Below are 18,685 nucleotides of genomic sequence, written 5' to 3'. Positions count from 1 at the left end.
TCTGTCCTCTGGTCAGACACCAAGTAACTTTTAATAGTTTTACAAATTTTATTCCTAGGCCCAAATCAACTAGATTTGGTAATAGGTTCAAAAATTGCTATAGTTAATAGAACAACTGATGATATAAACTATCTGAAAATACAGGTTAAAAATTAAAAGGCTTTATACTGCTCTTCCATATTGCTCTGCTCTTTTGCTTTGCCCGTGTAGACTACACTTTATAGAACAGTTGTTTATATATGTATTTTTAAATAGTATTTAATAGCTTGATTCTTCGCACACAGGAATCTGTGCAGAAATCCTACAGTCAGTTTTGTAGCATAAAGCACTCTTGCTCACAGGTTTCAGAATGTTATATCTTTGGTTTGGATTTTGCCTAGGGAAAAAAAAAATTACATTTACAATTCAGCACAGTGCATGTGGAATGCAGTTCTCGGAATAAACTAGTATAAATTTGGTACATGTTTAACCTTTTCCCCCAAATACTCTTCAGACCAAGTAACAGATTTACAGTCCAGCAATGCAGTAAGAATTCCACCTGGCTAATGGCAGTTTAAACAAAGTTCACAAGAAAACAAACCCCTCAAAATCACTAACTACTTCCCCTAACAGGATCTAGCGTAAGATCCTTAGAATATTTTCAGTACAGCATAAGATAGCTTAGTGGTGTAAAAGGTGAGAAGACACTACTGAACTAACATCACTAAAAAAGTTTTCTACCATAACATTTTTCAAATGTTATTTCTCCTAATAGCACAGTGGGAACATATGGTTTTAAAATCTTTGGCTCTGCAGAGGAACAAGGCAGATGTCTACCTAGCCCTAACCCTAATAAAGAGGAGGAGGAAAAGTAGCATGTTAGCAAAGAGGTCTGTTACACATCTATCTCAAGGGAATAAAGAGAAAATTAAATATAACATTCTGGGTGAAAAACCACTGCTGTGAAACATTTCAAGAGGGTGATCTGAACAAAAACTCATCAGCATTTGTATATATTGCCTGCTAGACTTTTCCCTAACAAAAGATTCTCCACTGATTATGTTTTGCCATGCAGTTGAGCAATACATTACCATTCTATTTATACTGTACCAAAAAGTTCAGTTTCTTCTCACAGATAAAACTTCTGTGCTGATTTTAAAGTTACTTGTTTTCTAAAGCATGACTAATTACCACAACAACCTTGCCAAAAAAAATAGCTACTTCACTTTTAAAATATGCTTCACAGTAACATTTTCGTTCTAAAATGTAACAGTCATTCCTTTCAGCCAACTGCAATATAATTTAGAAAAGTTTTATCTGCAAATATTTTTCAAATTTAACTAGCTAATCAGGATTGCTGACTATGTTTTGCCTCTACATTTCACAGAATTAACTAACTGCCTTAAATGGTAGTTTCTTTGTATAACAAAGAATAATCTTTCTGCTGCATCTCATTCAGTACTTTGCACATCTATAGTATTTTTCCAGTAATAACTTTATTTAAAAAAAAAAAAAATCAGCTCATCTCCACAACATGCCTGTGGCAAAGGCTCGTTGTTAAATCTGTTTACTGATCAAGAGACAGAGGCACCAAAGTTGCCACGCAGACACTGGCGTGGGAAGGTGTAATTATGTCACCCTTTCTATAGATGCATATTCATTAATTCATCTCAGATTCCAGAATCTGTTCCTGAATATTAATCCCAATGTTTGAAATCCCAATCTTAGTTCACTCATGCAGATATATAGAGTGGAGGATTTGTGAATCAAAAAAAAATAATCCAATATGCTCACCTTTCAATCAGATTTTAAACAATAGAAGGTAAAAACAAATGTAACCTTCAGGTACTAAAAAGAACCCAACCGTAAAAGTGACGCCATTAGATTAGACTATGTACTTCCAGCAAAATATCACTATGAATTTGCCAATTCAAACATAGGACACCAAAGCCATGCCTCCAGCACAGTGGAGGACAATACATAAAAGGCAGTGACAAGTCCATGCATAGGCCAGTTCTGCCAGTGAACAAAAATGGACTTCAGGGAATGTCTTCAACAATTTATCCAAAGAGCAACCCAGTTACTATGGAATTCAATAGTATAACTGCACTAAACATTTTCCTTCTATGACACATGTAAAAAGAAAAAAAAATTAAGCTAGAATAGAAAAATTAGCAGGCAAAAGACTGTATAGAAATGAACAGTGAGATAATTAAGAGTAGAGAGAATATCAGTATAGCTGAAGTTAACCAACCTATGCAACCATTCAAAGCACTTTATCACCAAGCTTTTGCAAGACGTTACAAAGCTGACAGTTTCCTCACTAACCAGGGAGATTTCTAAGCCAAGAAGTCTGACACAGAGGGATAACAGAGTTTTTTGGAAAATGGAGAAGTTCGCTCATGTGTGCTCCGAAAAGAATAAGGCCTGTACAAATGAAATCTACAGAGAAAACGTGTTCATATAATACAGAAAGTTCCCTTTTTTGTTGCAGTTTAATTTCACCTGCTGGACTGGTAAAACTCTCTGGGAATACTTGAAAGATCTCTTGTAATCTTGCAATCTCTTCCCCTTTATAAGGGCTACATACCAAGGTCTTACTAATATAAATCCTGAGGGGAGCCTATAAAAAAAAATTGACAACTTATTTTCTGCCTATACTAACCCATTTCTTTCCAAGAATCTTTTTAATCACCTAGTAAAGCCATCATTAAACACATCGTTGTTCATTTAACTCTGTTAAGAGAGTAACAGTCACCGAGAGATGATTATTTAGAGTAGAAACAACAAACTTCAAGATGGAGGAAAGCAAAATACAATCACAATTGAGAAACCAAAAGCAAAATCCAAGGCAGGTGGTAGCTGCTTAGACTGCCTACTGATGATGATGCTTCTTTAAGAGACAGACAAGCTATATTCAAGCAAGTACAGCCAGCAAATAAGCTAGTGGTTATATCTGAAGCAAACGGTATCTAATGATAGTGTGTCATTGCCCAGCAGAAGCTTGTGGAAAGCACAGCCACCTGAGATGATGCAGATTGAAAGATACATTGTCATTAGGTGGAACACACTGGAAAGTTAGTGATAAAATTTGCTTTGTTCTCTGGATAAGATCTCTTGGATGTGTATTTTTGATTGAAACAGTAATATCAGTATACAGTAATATCAGTTTGACAAAGATAGAATATGCTTGAATGTTTCCTTTTAAAATCCAGGCAAACAGATATATGAAGATAGACTAGGAGTACACTCAACACTTGGCAAGAATTAGGCATTGATTCTTTACTGTTCAGCCAAAAAAAAAAAAAAGTAATTCCTTGAAAAAATTGCTTTCTAAAATCAATATTATTAGTATTTACAATTTAGGTACTTGGCCTACTTAAATCCCAATGAAATTAAAGTAGCTGGGAAATATTAGTAGGCAGTTAACTTCATTAAAAAGATGCATAAAAGACTTAAGATCATTTTTTAAAGGAAACAGGTAAATTACTGGGAACAGCATTTATTTCTATGAACACTGAAAACCAGTAAGTCATTTTAAAATGTTCTGTGCTATAGTCAATTAAAAAAAAACCCTCCTGTTAAGCAGCTTGTAACTGTAAAGTGCCCTTGACAGTCCAGAGGTTTACTGAAAAGCCAGCAAATGGAATGACCCCCATGTGCACAACAGGCACAACAAACAGCTCAGTCAGCTTCATTAGGGGAGAGGGTACAAGAGAGGTTTCTCCTGTCTACATACCACGCTTCTTTTTTTTCACACAACTTGTAGCTTTAAGACATGTCTACCTGTCTGTCGTGTATGAGCAAAAATGGCTAGGTACAAAAATAATATGGGGGAAGGAGTAAATGGGAAAGAGAGAAGGAGAGGTAGATGGACAGAGGGACACAGACAGACTGATTGTACAAGCTTGATTTCCTCCAGAGATCAAACTAAAAATATTATAGAATTTGCAAATAACAGTGGATTTACCAGCTAGCTAACTGTATAGCAGAAAGACAAAGCCTACTCCTGTGATTCAAGATCAGATCAGGCCCCAAGGCTGAGTGACATGGTCAGAATTCACACCTACTTTCTTCTTTCCTATTTAAAATGTAAATTTCTTTTCATTCGGGTAAGTACAGAAATAATCGCTTTCTTGGCAATTTTCCAGAAATTTACAATATATTTGGCTTATTTCTATTTTTAAAATGACAAAACCAGAATATCAATATATATGGCTTACTGGATGACTGGGTCAGCGGGCAAAAGGGATTCAGTGCTGTCTTCTTCCAGTGCAGCTTTGAGTTTCTTCCCTGTAGCTTTGCTGAGGGATGTTTTAAGCTTCTTTGCTAGTTTCTTAGGAGTGTTTGTTACATATAAAGACTCCTCTGTACAGCAACTATACACTTCAACCTTCACCTGGAAATCTGGTCTTGCTTCATCACTGGAAAGGGGGAGGAGAAAATTTCAGAGCATTTGTTGATAAACTGAGTATGCAGCCAAGGAATGCTGCTGCTATATATATTAAATAACATATATTTCTAATCAAGGGAAGGAATGCTGTAAGATTCAGGCGAAGACATACATTAATATGGAATTAAAGACTAGAGTACACAGCAGTAACTTAGTCTTGAAGTCATGAGATGGATGTTATAATTAAATCATAAACAATTGCAAACAGGAAATTCAACGTTTATGTTAAAAACTCAAAAAAACCCATGTTATGGAAATACACAGGCAAGACATTCAAACACACTTAAATCTGCCCTCTACTGTTACGTAAAAATCACATGATTGAAAACCTATCTGTGCCTATAGTCCTAAATCATATTGAACTGTTTTAAAGACACCTTAGTCGCAGCCCATCCCCTCCAGATTACCAAAAAAACCCTCTCTCACTTACAACCAACAAAATTCATCATTCATAACTATCTGCTGCTGTGTTCTTCTGCCCACAGCCTATGCTTTCTCTGTTTTCAGTTCTACTGATTCTCTTGTTCTCAAGCTTAGTCATCAAACCAGGAGCCTAACCTCATCTTTCAGGTACAAATGATGTCATGACACACATGCCTACAATGAAATCATCCCAAAGGCTTTTATAAAAAGCCCTTCTTTATCTCGGGGGGTACAAGGCAAGTTAGAGTGCCTTTTCTGCTTTTGTTGCAGTATTTCACAGAAAGTTATAATGGTCAAGTCTCATATCTTTGAAGAAGGAGATTTAAATCTTTGTCCCTACTGTTAATGTGAACACGTGTTTAAGAGAGTTTAAAATCTTATTTAAAGATCAACTCTCTCTCAACCACTTGGTTTTCAGGATCTTGATTTAAAGTTTTCAATAGTTCTAGCTTTCCAGTCAGTCTTCCTCAGGAGACTGAATCTAAATTGCTAATATAAAAAATAAAGCAGGGGTGGGTGGGGGGAAGTTAAGTGCCTCTCAGGACTCTCTTAAAAATTATAAAGCAACAAAAAGGTACATGAGAACACCTTTCTACTCTTTTCCAGGTTACTTTTAAAGATAAGTGAATAATTTCCTGTCTAGTATTTTTCAACTATAAGGACTGTGCCTGTAGCACATGCTCATATAGGTGTAACAGAACATGAGGCGTAGAAAGAGCCTGTAGCCTGCTGTACAGAATAATACTTAAAACACTGGGTGCAATGTTCATGCCTATACTTTCATAATGCTTTCTGGTTTTAGTATTAATTTAATTCCGTCCTTGAGGTACAAGTTTGTTTATCTCTTTATATAAAGAAAAATGCCTCAGCATGGCAAAAATGAAAAGAAGTACAGTTCAAGTGGCACATTGACAACCAGCATCATTATGTATGTAAAAACCAACTTTCCAGAGGTGGGGATCCACCCTCCACTGAAACTAACAGGACCTCTACTTATTCCTCTGCCCACAGAAAAATTTAGTGGACCTCAGCCAATCTTAATCATATACACTTTCAAAAGAAAACAGCAATATTTGTACTTCATTCAACAGAAATAAATTATACTCACAATATGGTTACATTTTCAAAACAGATATCTGTTATTGCTTTATCCACAATAGCCACCTCTGTATCAAAAACCTCAGCTCCCATTCTGAACAAACAAAAAACTGCATAGCGCTGTGATTCTGGAGAGAGCCAAAGAAATGTTTTATTAGCCATATTACACATCACAATACTAAATGCTTCCAGTAAACAAAAGTAGAAGAAATGGCAATTCAGACCTCTAAGGAACTGCCCTCAACTTCTCCCCACCATAAGTTTTCATCGTAAGATTTTATGATAATTGAACTATCAAACTGCCTGTACAGGTAGAACAACATTCAGAGGGAAAAAAGGCCTACCTCCACTCAACTTTTTTTTTTTTTCCTGATAATCAGGGGTAGTTTGTGCTACCAACTTCAGAAATGTTAGTAAAAACAAAAGTGATTTTAAACAAAAGAACCCTAACATTTGATCCAAAGGCTGTATTATTTTATGAATGTACTATATAGGATTAGACTATTTTGCCACGCTTAGCCCCTCTGACCCTATTGAAAATCAAAGTGAAATCAATGCCAGGTGACAGCTGGAACAGATTTAAGGTTAATCTCCATGACACAGCAAAATGCATGTACTTGAAGACTATCCAATAATACACTCAACACCAACAGACAACTTTCATTTAAATTTCTCACTGGAAACAGCCTCCAATATACTCTCTCAAGTGTAGACAAGACATAGAACAACATGTTTAATCAGAAGTTTCTCAGCTAGCCATTTAATAACAACACTTCTGTTGCTCCCTCTGGAATTTTCAGAGACTACAGTTTAAACAGACAGAACCACGGGACTTCGAACTAACCCAGCTTGCTACAACCAACAACCTTAAGAGCAACTACGCAACAACCAAAGTAAAATATGGATCTACTGAAAGGTCAAAGAAGGGGTTGAAATGAGTATGGACTTCCCCATCCAGTTTAAATTTACAAGCACAAGCAATTGCTTATCACAGTAGTTCATTACATCTTACATACTTTCTTTATTGCTGAAGTGATCAGAGCCTTTCCACATTAATGGTATTCGAATATCTAAAGCGAAAAAAAAAGTAGGGAAATTAAGTTATAGCCAATACTGTGGATCTGTGATCAAAACAAATTACAAAGTTTCTTGTTTCTTTTCCTGGTGTTCTGGAGGTAACAGAACCTTCTACCCAAAGAACAGCGTAAGTGTTACAATTTTATGATCCATGTCAAAAGAAAATTCATCCATTAGTTCAACTTGAAGTGTCATTTTTCTTTTAGAAATTATGCTAGGATAAAGAATATTTTAAATCTCATTTGAAAGTACCTGAAATAACATTTCAGAGTGGCTGTGTAACACAGTTCTGAGAGGTTCTGAGTCCATTATTATACATACATGTAAACTGAAACTCTGCTTGCCTTGTGCTGGAAACCACTCATCTGACTGCAAGAAGAAAAACTTCCTGTTTTAGTGGAAAGACTGGGATACTTATACTGCAAACACATCTTGCTTTGCTAACCACAGAGAACATATCACTTGTAATCACATTCCCAGTTTGAATTGTCTTAGTTGGCATAAAAAGAGTTTAGAAATCTTTTTTTTTTTCAACTCAGAAATATCCTTCTACTTCAGAACCATAGTAGAGAGGCAATTACAGAACCATTATTTTAAGTCATACCTGTCATTTTAATATTAGGAAAGTATTTTCTTCCACAAATTTTCCAATTTATCTACTCAATCCAACACAGTACTGAGTGACATCTTCCTCCAGTTTCAAGGACTCACGTTTAGACATAATGCTTCTTAGTCCTTTGTTAAAAGACAAATGCAGTGGGGGCTTTATAAATCCAAAACTGGTTTCTTAAGCACAACACAGTGCTGTTTAAAAGTATATGCAATATATTAAGTGACACATGATGGCAGCAGTGAACAGCACTAGCTCAATTGTCTTTTGATAAAAATCTTCAATATTGTTATAAAGGAGCAGTGTTGAGCTTTGTATGAGGCCGACGGAAAAATCCACATACAGTATGCTAAGATGCAAAACAGTAGTGGTATTTTAGCAACAGATTGTCATGTATTCCTACAGGGTTTTACCCATAAAACTTCTTGTTTATTTAAGTGAAACTGCATGTAGCCACTCTGCTTCAGAAGTTACACCGAATTAAAAATTTTAATCTAATTTTGATTCCAAATTAAAAATTTTAAGTTAATTTTGATTATATTATGTGACATCTTATTAGACATGCTATTTCAATTTTGAAACTTGCAAATTCATATATTTTTAAGTGTTCATGAAAACTAATGAAGTTTCAACAGTGAACTACCAGTATACAGCTTGAGACTGCCACAACTTCCTGAAAATCAATGTCACCATGTTCTGAAACTGCCTCTCACTTCTAAAGATGCATTTGCATAGTAAGTGTTTATAAAAATAGTTACTTTTTCAAAATAAGGAAACAGAAACAGTTTCATTAAAAGTTATAGAATTCTCTCAAACTTTAAAAAAAAAATATATATATATCTGTCAGAGACAAAAACCAGAATGTTTCTTTCCAAAGACAAAGGTCTTAAATTTACTTAAAAGTGTGAAAATAGAGTTATAATAATAGCCTTTTTTCATCTTTAATCATAGCAAACTCTGAACGACAATTTTAATGCGCTCAATAGGTCTTGTTAACAATTAGAGTACTAGATTAAAGATTACTTCTGTATGCCACTTTCAATATCATGCTAGCTGAAAAATTTACACCTTAGAAAATCATCATGATATAGATAGTCAATCACTTGAACAAGTTTAACATGATACTGGCAAATGAGTTTTCAATTCATTCTTGAATTGAAAGAGCTGCCATTTATCAAAAACAAAGATCAATTTTCACACACCTTAATTTCAGTTACCATTAGCTGTAAATCTATGTGGATTCAAATTGGATACATTCAAGCACTACAATTAATCAGATTTAAAGCCAATGATTCCTTTATAAAATTAAATTATGATTATGCCTTTTGATCAACATTTAATGTATTGTCTTCTGACAAAATAATTGATTGATAACATAAATTACATAATTTATTCACACACGTGGGGGATAAATAAGTAAAAATAATAGAAGTGTGAAAATCTGTGGAATAAGGAATGCACTCCCCACACAGTATCTGACATACAGTTGCTTTCTGTAGGAGTACATTCCTCAGTACTCCTGCATAGCTGTTCCTGAACTTTTGGTGTTGGCCACATGATCACACTTTTTTTTGGTAATAGTCTAAGCTTCTGGCATGTACTAACCATATGATACGCCAATATATTTATAAGTGGATGGATTACTTTACCCTAAAAAAATCCATTCTTTACCTTCAATTCTTAAATTACATGCCCTGTCATATTACATGGACTACCACTCACTCCTCATTTCCAACCTCTCCCAGACAATCCAGTCACGACATCTCCTGATTCACGCTGCTTGTATTCGCAACTGCATTTCTCAACAAGGCAGCCACGTGCAGACGCACTCGTGCCTTCCAAACACGCAGGGCAACTCCAGTCACAAATCCACTGAAGGTCGGCATACAAGAGAGAAGAAATGCAGCATGCCCAATTTGCTACACAAGGATTGGGAAAGACAGGGAAAGAAGAATAATGGGACACTACAGACATGAACATACTGCATCTGTGGAAGCAGAGAGGACCTGATTCGGCATGCTAAATGGACACAGGGTAATGGGTCAGAGGACAACACAAGGAGGAACCGGCGAGGCATGTATTAACGTCATCTCAGGATGACGTCCCAATCATGTACCTTGCCCAGAGGCTCCTGCCCCTGCCAAGCATGAACAAGCCTGTCCCCACAATTACATCTCATGTACCCCAGTTCTCTGCTTCTCAGGCACACACAGTGGAAAATAACAAGTTAATAACAGGTGATCTATAGAAAGCATAAATCTCTCAGCAGAGGCTAAGAAGAACATTGAGGTTTTGCTGCTGTAAACTGGACCTGACTAGGCTTCCTGACACGGGTATCTGGAGGCATGGCAGCATCCCAGCACTCACAGACTTGAGTTCCCAATGAGGTAGTTGATGCCTCTTTCTCTTCTTCGCCTCGATCTATGCCATACTTCTGAGGATCATAACCTCTAGTTTGAGAACCACTATGTTAGTAACAGGACAGGATCATTAACAGATGGCACGTAATAGGAAGTGGTGTATTTCACCCTTCTATTCTCTTGTCCCATCAAAAGAAACTAGCTAAATGCTTCATATGCTAAACAAATTTTTCATACTAAAAATAAAGTCCTTACACAATTCCTATCTTCTAAACATAACAAAAAGTGTATTACATGATCCTAAAGTCTTCACTGCAGATAACTCTATAAATCTGAAGAAAGGTGCAACCACAGCACAGACAGGCAAACAGATGCTTTCATCCAACTACCATAAGGAGGAAAGACAGATACACATTCTGCAAACAGCTGTTCTGGCAGAAAACATTACTGAACCATGTGCTCATCACTCTTCTTCTACTAGAAGTTGCCTTGCTTAAAGATATGTCAAAATATGCAGAATTAACAGTTTAAGTAGTGAGTCCTTCTACACTATTTTATTTTTAATGAAGCAGGTCAGGTTAGACATACACAGTATGATCACATCAAAGTTTCTCTTTGTGGGGGTAAAAAAAAGTTATCAGCACATTTATACTTATTTAGCTTTGAAATGTATTCTGTGTTTAGTGACAAACAGAAGAAGGAATTTCCCACTGTGAAAGTCCCTGAAAGTAAAATGGAAATACTAGGTAGGATCTTCAAAAGCACGTGTGTGACTTAAAAGCACAAGTCCCCTTGAAGCACAAGAGGATTTATGCCCCTGAACCACATATGCACTTTAAAAATACCATCTTGTTTGTGTAATTTGTATTATAAGTTACCATCCAGCCAATCAGCTCCTATAATTAAGTGACTACGCAGCCGCTTACCTGATATAGCAACCTTTGCTTTGCATGCCACCCGGTCTTTTGTCCCATTTTCTGAAGACCTGCCAAAAAGAAGAAACAAAAAACAAGGCTTGAGATCTGTGCATTTAGACTTCTAAAACTCAACCCTTTAAACATTAAAAAGTGTCAGAGTTTTCACATTAGAGCTCATTTCAAGCGCTTTTCTTTAAAGTTAAAACTTGGTATCTCTGGTTTAAGATAGGAGTCATTAGATTCCTGAGGACAATCTGTAAGGAGGGTATACCATCAATTTTCTTAATTCTCTAGAAGATTTTACTCCAAAGCTTATTTAACCTGGGTATTAAAACACAAATAGATTCATCTTCCTCATCTTTTCCATCTCCAACAGAATCATATACATTATCAACTTTTCCCCTTCTATACACATCAATGAATAAGCAACTTAATTTATCGGTTCTATTATTGGTTAGAGAATTGCCTCCTCCTCCATTAATGGAGACCAATTACAAAATGTTGCATTGTTAATATTGTGATTTTACACGCCGGCAGACATGCTAAGTAGCCAGAGTGTAAATCTCAAGGTCAACCTTAAATTGAGTCAAAACAATCTGTAGATAATGAGTAACAACAGCGTGCTCTCCTTGTATCTGCCACTGCTCCTAACTCCTAACTGAAAAAGGTGAAAAGCAAATTTATAGCAGCTACCAATATCCTGACTTCCAGAGGCAGTTACAATATCTTCAGAACTCACAAATTACAGACCCACATAACAAGAAACAGGGACAAATTTCACTTGAAAACCCTAGAATTTTCTCTCTCAGCCATCATCATCTTACCTGGATTAAGCTTTAACCAAATTCCAGTCTTGAGCAAATACTGAAAAAAGAACTGCAGATGCACTACCAACTATCAAAGATATGAACTATATAGTAGAGAAATAACTCTATAGCACACATCTCTTCTAATCACCTCCACTGACGTTCAAAGGACACCTTAAGACAGAACTCTAAGCAATGCATGACAGACACAAATCAAGTAAACAATACGGCTGTTCAGATATATCTCCCAATATTTCTGCCCTGTTCTGGACATGTGCCATCACCATTCTGTGGTCACTGACATCAAAGACCAGGAGTTGAGTAAATCAGCATATATACATACTTGATATTGTTCCATTGTTAAAAACATAAATAAAAGATTAATCACTATAAAGTGATAAAACTGTGTTCAGTTTTAGGCCCCTCACTACAAGAAAGACACTGAGGCGCTGGAGCGTCTCCAAAGAAGGGCAACAACGCTGGTGAAGGGTCTAGAGCACCAGTCTTATGAGGAGCAGCTGAGGGAACTGGGGTTGTTTATCCTGGAGAAAACAAGGCTGAGGGGAGACCTCATCGCTCTCTGCAACTACCTGAAAGGAGGCTGCAGCGAGAAGGGTGTTGCTCTCTTCTCCCAAGTAACAAGCGTTAGGACAAGAGAAAATGGCCTCAAGTTGTGCCAGGGGAGGTTTAGACTGGGTATTAGGAAAAATTTCTTCAGTGAAAGGGTTGTCAAGCACTGGAACAGGCTGCCCAGGAAAGTGGTTGAGTCACCATCCCTGGAGGTATTTGAAAGACGTGTAGATGTGGTGCTTAGGGACATGGTTAAGTGGTGGACTTGGCAGTGTTAGGTTAACAGTTGGACTAGATGATCTAAAGGTCTTTTCCAATCTAAACTATTCTATGATTCTAAAGGTCTTCATCTTAACAGGAAAAAGCACTACACCTGCAATAATTACAGAATACCACAAGTTATAAGTGCTAGTTTTCACAATCAGCTTTCACGACAGTAGTTGAATGAGTCAGAAAATGTAGCTCTTTCCTTCAACAAATTTCTCATATAAGACCACATTTCTGAAAGCGAAAAGTAGCAGGACTGTTCCTATTGCTACAATTAACTGGAGCTAAGCATGTACTCAAAGAGTTTCTATGCTACATTGTAATGTAATATTTCATTAAAGTAATAACCTGCAAGCAATAGTGTCTCTGCACCATGATGCTCAAAATAGCACCCAAAATATATTCCATTAGGCAAAAAATTATAACATTATTCAAATAAATCACATATACTTTAGCTCATCCAGGAGTTACAATGTGAGAATGTTTTCAACTAAACTGATTTTTCTTCATATTTATTGTATTTTTTTATTACTTCACTGTAGTTAAGAGAAGTGGCCAGCAGAGGGTACCAATTAACCATGATGATTCCATCATTAAAGGGACCTTAACAATAGAAAGGATGAAAAGTAGAAATAGGTGTGTTCTGACTTGGATAGTTTTGTTTCGTTCCTTCAGACTTGGTTAGGTACCTTTTTGTATGCTAAAGGTAATCAAGAAAATATGTCTATTATGTTACATGATATCCAGATGCTGAATTATAGTTTAATGTCAATAATAAAATCTACCCAGAAAAATATGACTTGTATTTAATTTTCTACAGTAAAAAGAAGATACTGGAACGGTCTTACAAAATAATGTTTTATGGCAGCAGTAATGTATGTTTGTATGGGGGCAGACAGAAGGGTTTAAATCCACTTTCCTAGACAGGCTATGAATTCACGTAAGCCTGCTTCATAATGCTCCATTTGAACTGGAGCTGTTACTCACCGTTTCTCAGTTCTGCACGAGGTCGGCTCTTCTTTTTGGTTCTGTAGCTCTGTCCGGTATGCACGTATACGAGCATTGCAAACCATCAGGTTTTTAACCGCTCGCAAGAGTTGGTCTTTCTGTGTGCTCACTGCAAGTAGTTTACAGATGCCTTCTCTCATGCGGATTTCAAAGTTCATCTTCTCTTGGATGTCACATTCCTAGATATGCAAAAGATAAACAAAGGACTAAACAAAAACTAACAATATCCTGAATTTTTAGCAAGCTCTACTTATTTCACAGTTGGGGCAGAAAACCCTAAATTTTAATTATATACAGCCATTACGATGGTTACTAAATGTAAAATGATGGTTCCCTCTTCAAGAACAAAAGAGTAAAACACAGGATGTAACAGATTCACTATATCCATTCTACGTGCAAATTCCAAACCAAGTAGTAACATTAAACTCACCGTAGCATCTGAAAGTTACTAAAAATGTATGTGCCTCAATGTGTCATTCATAGAATAATAACATATGGTCCGCTCATATGGTCATTGAGGGGCCTAACTGAACAAAGCTTATAAATTAACATCCCACTTTTTACAGTGATCCCTACCAAAATAAACTCTAAATTCAGGAAAATATCTGAAATATTTTAAATCAGAAATTCAACCTCATTACTTCTTTGGCCATCTTAAAAAGTGTTTTAAAACCACGTTTTTTTCACTTCTGGTTGATATAAAATTTGGGTAACACCAGAAGCAAAAAAAGGAGAATATCCCAATATTTGACTGTTTCAGGCCATGAACTGAAAGTCAAACAGCTGTGGTAGCTTCAACACTACACAAGGGTCACACCCTGCCTGCTGGCACAGCCATCCACACTTTTCATTCAAAACTACAAAATAAGATAGAGTTGCCTGTCAAGTCACTAGAATTCTGCATCACTCTGTGGTTTGTTTTTTTTTAAGGAGTGGGGTTTTTTAAGATATTATAAAAACTTCTAGGAAGTCAACTTTTTCCTACCTCCTTTCAGAGAAAACAAACATTTATAAACATGCATTACTCCTCACTTGCCACTTCAAAGAGGTCAATCCACACCAAGCCAGAAGATAATTAAGGTGAAGGATCACAGACAGTTTGCTGTCTCCAAAAGGTGTGCTAGATGACACTGATGACTGATACACACTTCCTTGTTATGTGGCCATCCCTGCCCAAACCAAATATTTCTGACACAAAAAACCAGAGTGTTGTCAATGCATTGCAGGGTTGCACTGCAAATACACTGCAAGTCGGTGATGAGTGAACCTTTTTCAACACTGAGCAAGAGTGTCCCAACTACCTCTGGAATTAAAAGCATCATGCCAGATTTCAGTTTTATAGCACATGTGAACTCAAAACAAGTGCTTTGGGGATGGATCTATAAGCAATTGACTGAAACTCATCGTACAGTAATTTGAAATTACAAGTTCAGTGTTTCAGCTGATAGAAAAGTACTGGCAACTGCTCTCCCTCAAGCCTCTGAACAGGACAGAAACAAGAGGGAGCTAATTCCACCACAACTCAAGTACCTGAGAAATCCAGAACCCATGAAAAGGGTAATGTGGACAATTTTCTTCTTTACTTTGGACTCACTCTGTCATTAGCTGCCTTTGACATGAGAAAGTGACCCTTCATAGCAGTCACAAGAGGCAGGTGGAAGCTCACTACATAGTCATCACCCATTCCCTCCCAACTTTGCAGGACTGGGTTTTATTGGTTTTGAAGGCCTGATGCCATAATGGAAAGATACATAAAGTTTCAGCTGCTGTTCCATCTGCTCACAGGGCATTTCTCCTTCCAAACCACCCTCCTTTGTTACCCTAAAGGAAAATTAGCTCCAGTCCACAAGCCACACTCAGCACCAGCACAGCTGCATGCTCAAGTTGTAATACTCCACTACACAGCATCCAAAACAGAGCTGACCCCCAGCCACCTCAGAACACTATTATAAAAACCCAGAGGCTATCAGATCCCTTCAGCAGTGTAAGCCTCTCCTATTTCCCACCTCTTCTGTTACAGACAACTTCCTTCTTGCTAAAACAGGACCTAGAGCCATACAGAAGGTTCTTCTGCCCCACATCAAGAGCCAGCAAGTCGCTAAGCCCCCATACACAAACATAATTTCTCATTTTCCTTGGGGAATAAAGGAGGTGGGTTCCCCCTCCCCCAAGATGATAAAGACCCCAGGCTTGTGTAATCAGGCAAAGCAGGAAAAATATGTGTTCTATTGAATCTGTCAGTGTTTAAGACAATTTAGTCACACAGAGAGAACACAGATGATGACTAGACACCACAGTGAAGGAGTACAATAATAAAGTACAGAGGACTCTCCAGAAACTAAGAACTCTCAATCTGAGACTCCGTGATAAAGGCTTTGAACATGCACAAGTTACCACGACACAGGCTCTCTGGCACCAGTGAGGAGTTGAACAGCTCCCAAAGCTCACATCAGAGATGTTTTCTGTAGGAGTTCTGCTGGTATTCCCTACAGTTGATACACAAAGGCCTGAGACCCACTATGGCACCGCAGACTACCCCAGTTATCCCCCTCATGGATTTGCTTTCCAAAGTTTCAACCACAACCTGTGCAGGATAAAGCAGTGCACCAACACCTCCACATCCCCAGCACCTGCTTCTGTATCCATGTTTTTTCTCATCACTCATCCCAGAAGGAAAGGAGAAGCAAATAGCTTTCATCAATCTTCTTCTATTCGGAGTCAGATTTTACATAGCTATGAAAAGCTAAGCAAAGCCCACACCTGCCCCTAAGAAATAATTACTCTTTCTTTGAGCCTAGTAATACATCAGCTGTTACAAATTTCATCTCAGAAGAGTGAACTAGTACTTCCCCCTAACATTTCCCAGGGCAACAGGCCTCTGCTCTGACCCAGCACAGACCGTGGCTCCTCTCCAGGTCTATCATCTGGTAACATAACTATAGTGAGGAAATAAACTCTCTGAGTTTGGGGCATCTGCATGTATCCATATCAGGACTTTCAGAACTACACAAAGGATTTAGTCCATGCTACATCTCAGCCAGGCTCACATAAAATATCCTGGACTAGCATTAACTGGTTGTTGGGCCATGCCTTAAATAATCGCACCATATAAATCTCATCTGAAGGAATGACTTAGCAGCCTGATTTGGAATATATGAAGTTCTTCATGTCTACCAAAAAAAACTGGTCAGGTTTTTTTGGTTTTTTTTTTTCCAGTTCCTTCTAAAAATATGAGCACACCATCTGGACTTGGAGGAATGACACAGCACTGTTTTGCCATATGCTGTCTACTAATGCACTGCTTCCCTTGTGGTCTCCATCCTTCCCCACCAGTGGCAGCATAACCCAGGCAAGATTACTAACAGCTGTTGAGATTTTTCAGCCCCGTACTCCAGAACTGCCTAAGCAATACTTTCAGAAAGAGTCTTTGTATTCCCCACCTAAGTATACCTAGAATATAAGAAATTTTAAAGAATTTCTAGTTTTACAATAGGTGATGGAGTCACAAATCAAAGAAAAAAAATCCAACAACAGTTAAGAAAAATGATATGGATACTGCTGAAGGTAGGACAGATTCAAGTTTTACTTTATTTAATTGATATCTTGAATATTCCAAGGTATATTTCTGATTTATTACCACAGTGGCTTACATTTAAACCACATAGATCTATTATATTTATTTAAAATAAGAAATTAGTCAGGCAGAGAGTATTCTAAAAAAGGCTGTGAAGTCAAGCCACCAGCTTGGGGACTTCTCTAGCTAGGCACACGAACGAGTATTTGTTGCAACTGACGGTAACAGCTTTACAGAGACAATGGAGCTCAACGAATTCCGGTTTTTAAGTGAACCGAGGTTTAATAAATCTTCGTTAATAGGAGAACCAATGGCTAAAAGATGAAGGAGCTAGAAAGGCTCAGCTCCACGCCCCGAGTCCCCGCTCAGCCCACCACAGCAGCGTCACCTTTATCGGGACAGGTCGGCGGCGGCCGGCCCCCCCAGCACACCACCGCCGCCGGCCTTGCCGCCTCCCGCCGGGGCCGCGGCCCGGCCCCAGTAAGCAGGCTGCCGCGGGGGCCGCTCAGCAGCCCCACGGGCAGCCCCGCCGCCGGAACGGACGTGCCGCCTCCCCGAGCGGGAGCGGGCGCCAGCCGGCCTGAGCCGTTAACGGACGGCACCTGCATCGGAGCCTCCCTCGCTCGGCCCCACACCGCCCGCACGCAGCTCACCGGCTCCTCGCCACCGGCGCCCGGCACGAACCGCCGCCACATCCTCCTCCGCAGCGCCGCCGTTCAAAACTCCCGCCCCCCGCAACGGCCGCCGCGGCCCCGCCCCTCTCCCCCACCCGCCGGCTGCTCGGGGACTTCCGCGCTTTGCGGCGTCCGTGGGCTCCGGCCACCCCCGCGCGACAACAGCGCGACAGCGCAGGCGGTGCCGCCGGGAGCGGGCGGGGGAGACCCCCCCCTCTGTGCCCGGGGCGACGCTCGGGCCGCCGGGCGGCCAAGGCCGCGGGAATGCCCGCTTTGATGCTGCAGATAAACCCGCCGCAACGCGATATTAACTGTCATTAATAGCGTTCTTAACTCCAGAATAGCGAGTGTTGAATAATGACGTTCGAGACAATACCTTTCTTGGCTCCCCGTTTCTCTGCGCCGTGTTAATTTACTTTTCTGAAATAGGCCTCTGCTGCTTTTTCTGGTCAATACTCTGGGAAGGCGCGGGGAGGCCCACAGCTGCTTCCCCAGCCACCACTGCGCTGAAGTAAGCCATGAATTTTTAACCATGTTCTGGGTTTCCTGCAGTTCGTTTAATTATGCACCTTTAACATGATGGTACGTCAATAGCTGTGCTCGTAGCATGTATTGTGAAAAGTATATTATACTACTATATATTAAAAGTGCATTAATTATTCATTGGATTGACTGGAGAGCAATGGGAGCCATCTCTCTCTTCTGCTGCCAGTTTTGCAGCTCTGGTTGTCTTCAGCAGATGCAACAAATGAGCCAAAATAGTGTCTCCCATCCACCCCTCGTCCCTGATTTCTTGGCTTTCCTCTCTGAATTCCTCCTCAGTGGGTGATGGTCACAAGCACAGATCCTCATTGCTTCGCACATGGTTG

General features: G+C 38.9%; 1 protein-coding gene across 1 annotated transcript in view; it reads right to left on the bottom strand.

The window, feature by feature from the left end:
* RTKN2 (rhotekin 2) overlaps positions 1–17,884 on the bottom strand; it is a 32,674-nt gene extending 14,790 nt beyond the window's left edge. The window contains exons 1-6 of the mRNA XM_074830010.1: positions 17,796–17,884; positions 13,548–13,747; positions 10,927–10,985; positions 6,970–7,023; positions 5,964–6,081; positions 4,203–4,403 (exon numbers count right to left, since the gene is read on the bottom strand). Of these exons, the coding sequence (XP_074686111.1) occupies positions 4,203–4,403; positions 5,964–6,081; positions 6,970–7,023; positions 10,927–10,985; positions 13,548–13,747; positions 17,796–17,837 (674 nt within the window). The 5' untranslated portion in view covers positions 17,838–17,884. The remainder of the gene's footprint in view (positions 1–4,202; positions 4,404–5,963; positions 6,082–6,969; positions 7,024–10,926; positions 10,986–13,547; positions 13,748–17,795) is intronic.
* Between the last annotated feature and the right edge of the window lie 801 nt (positions 17,885–18,685).

The sequence above is a fragment of the Strix aluco genome, chromosome 7 (assembly GCF_031877795.1).
Source record: "Strix aluco isolate bStrAlu1 chromosome 7, bStrAlu1.hap1, whole genome shotgun sequence".
In the NCBI taxonomy this organism is placed as follows: Eukaryota; Metazoa; Chordata; class Aves; order Strigiformes; family Strigidae; genus Strix; species Strix aluco.
Note: the sequence above shows the minus strand (reverse complement) of the source record. Positions and strands in the feature narration are given on the sequence as shown.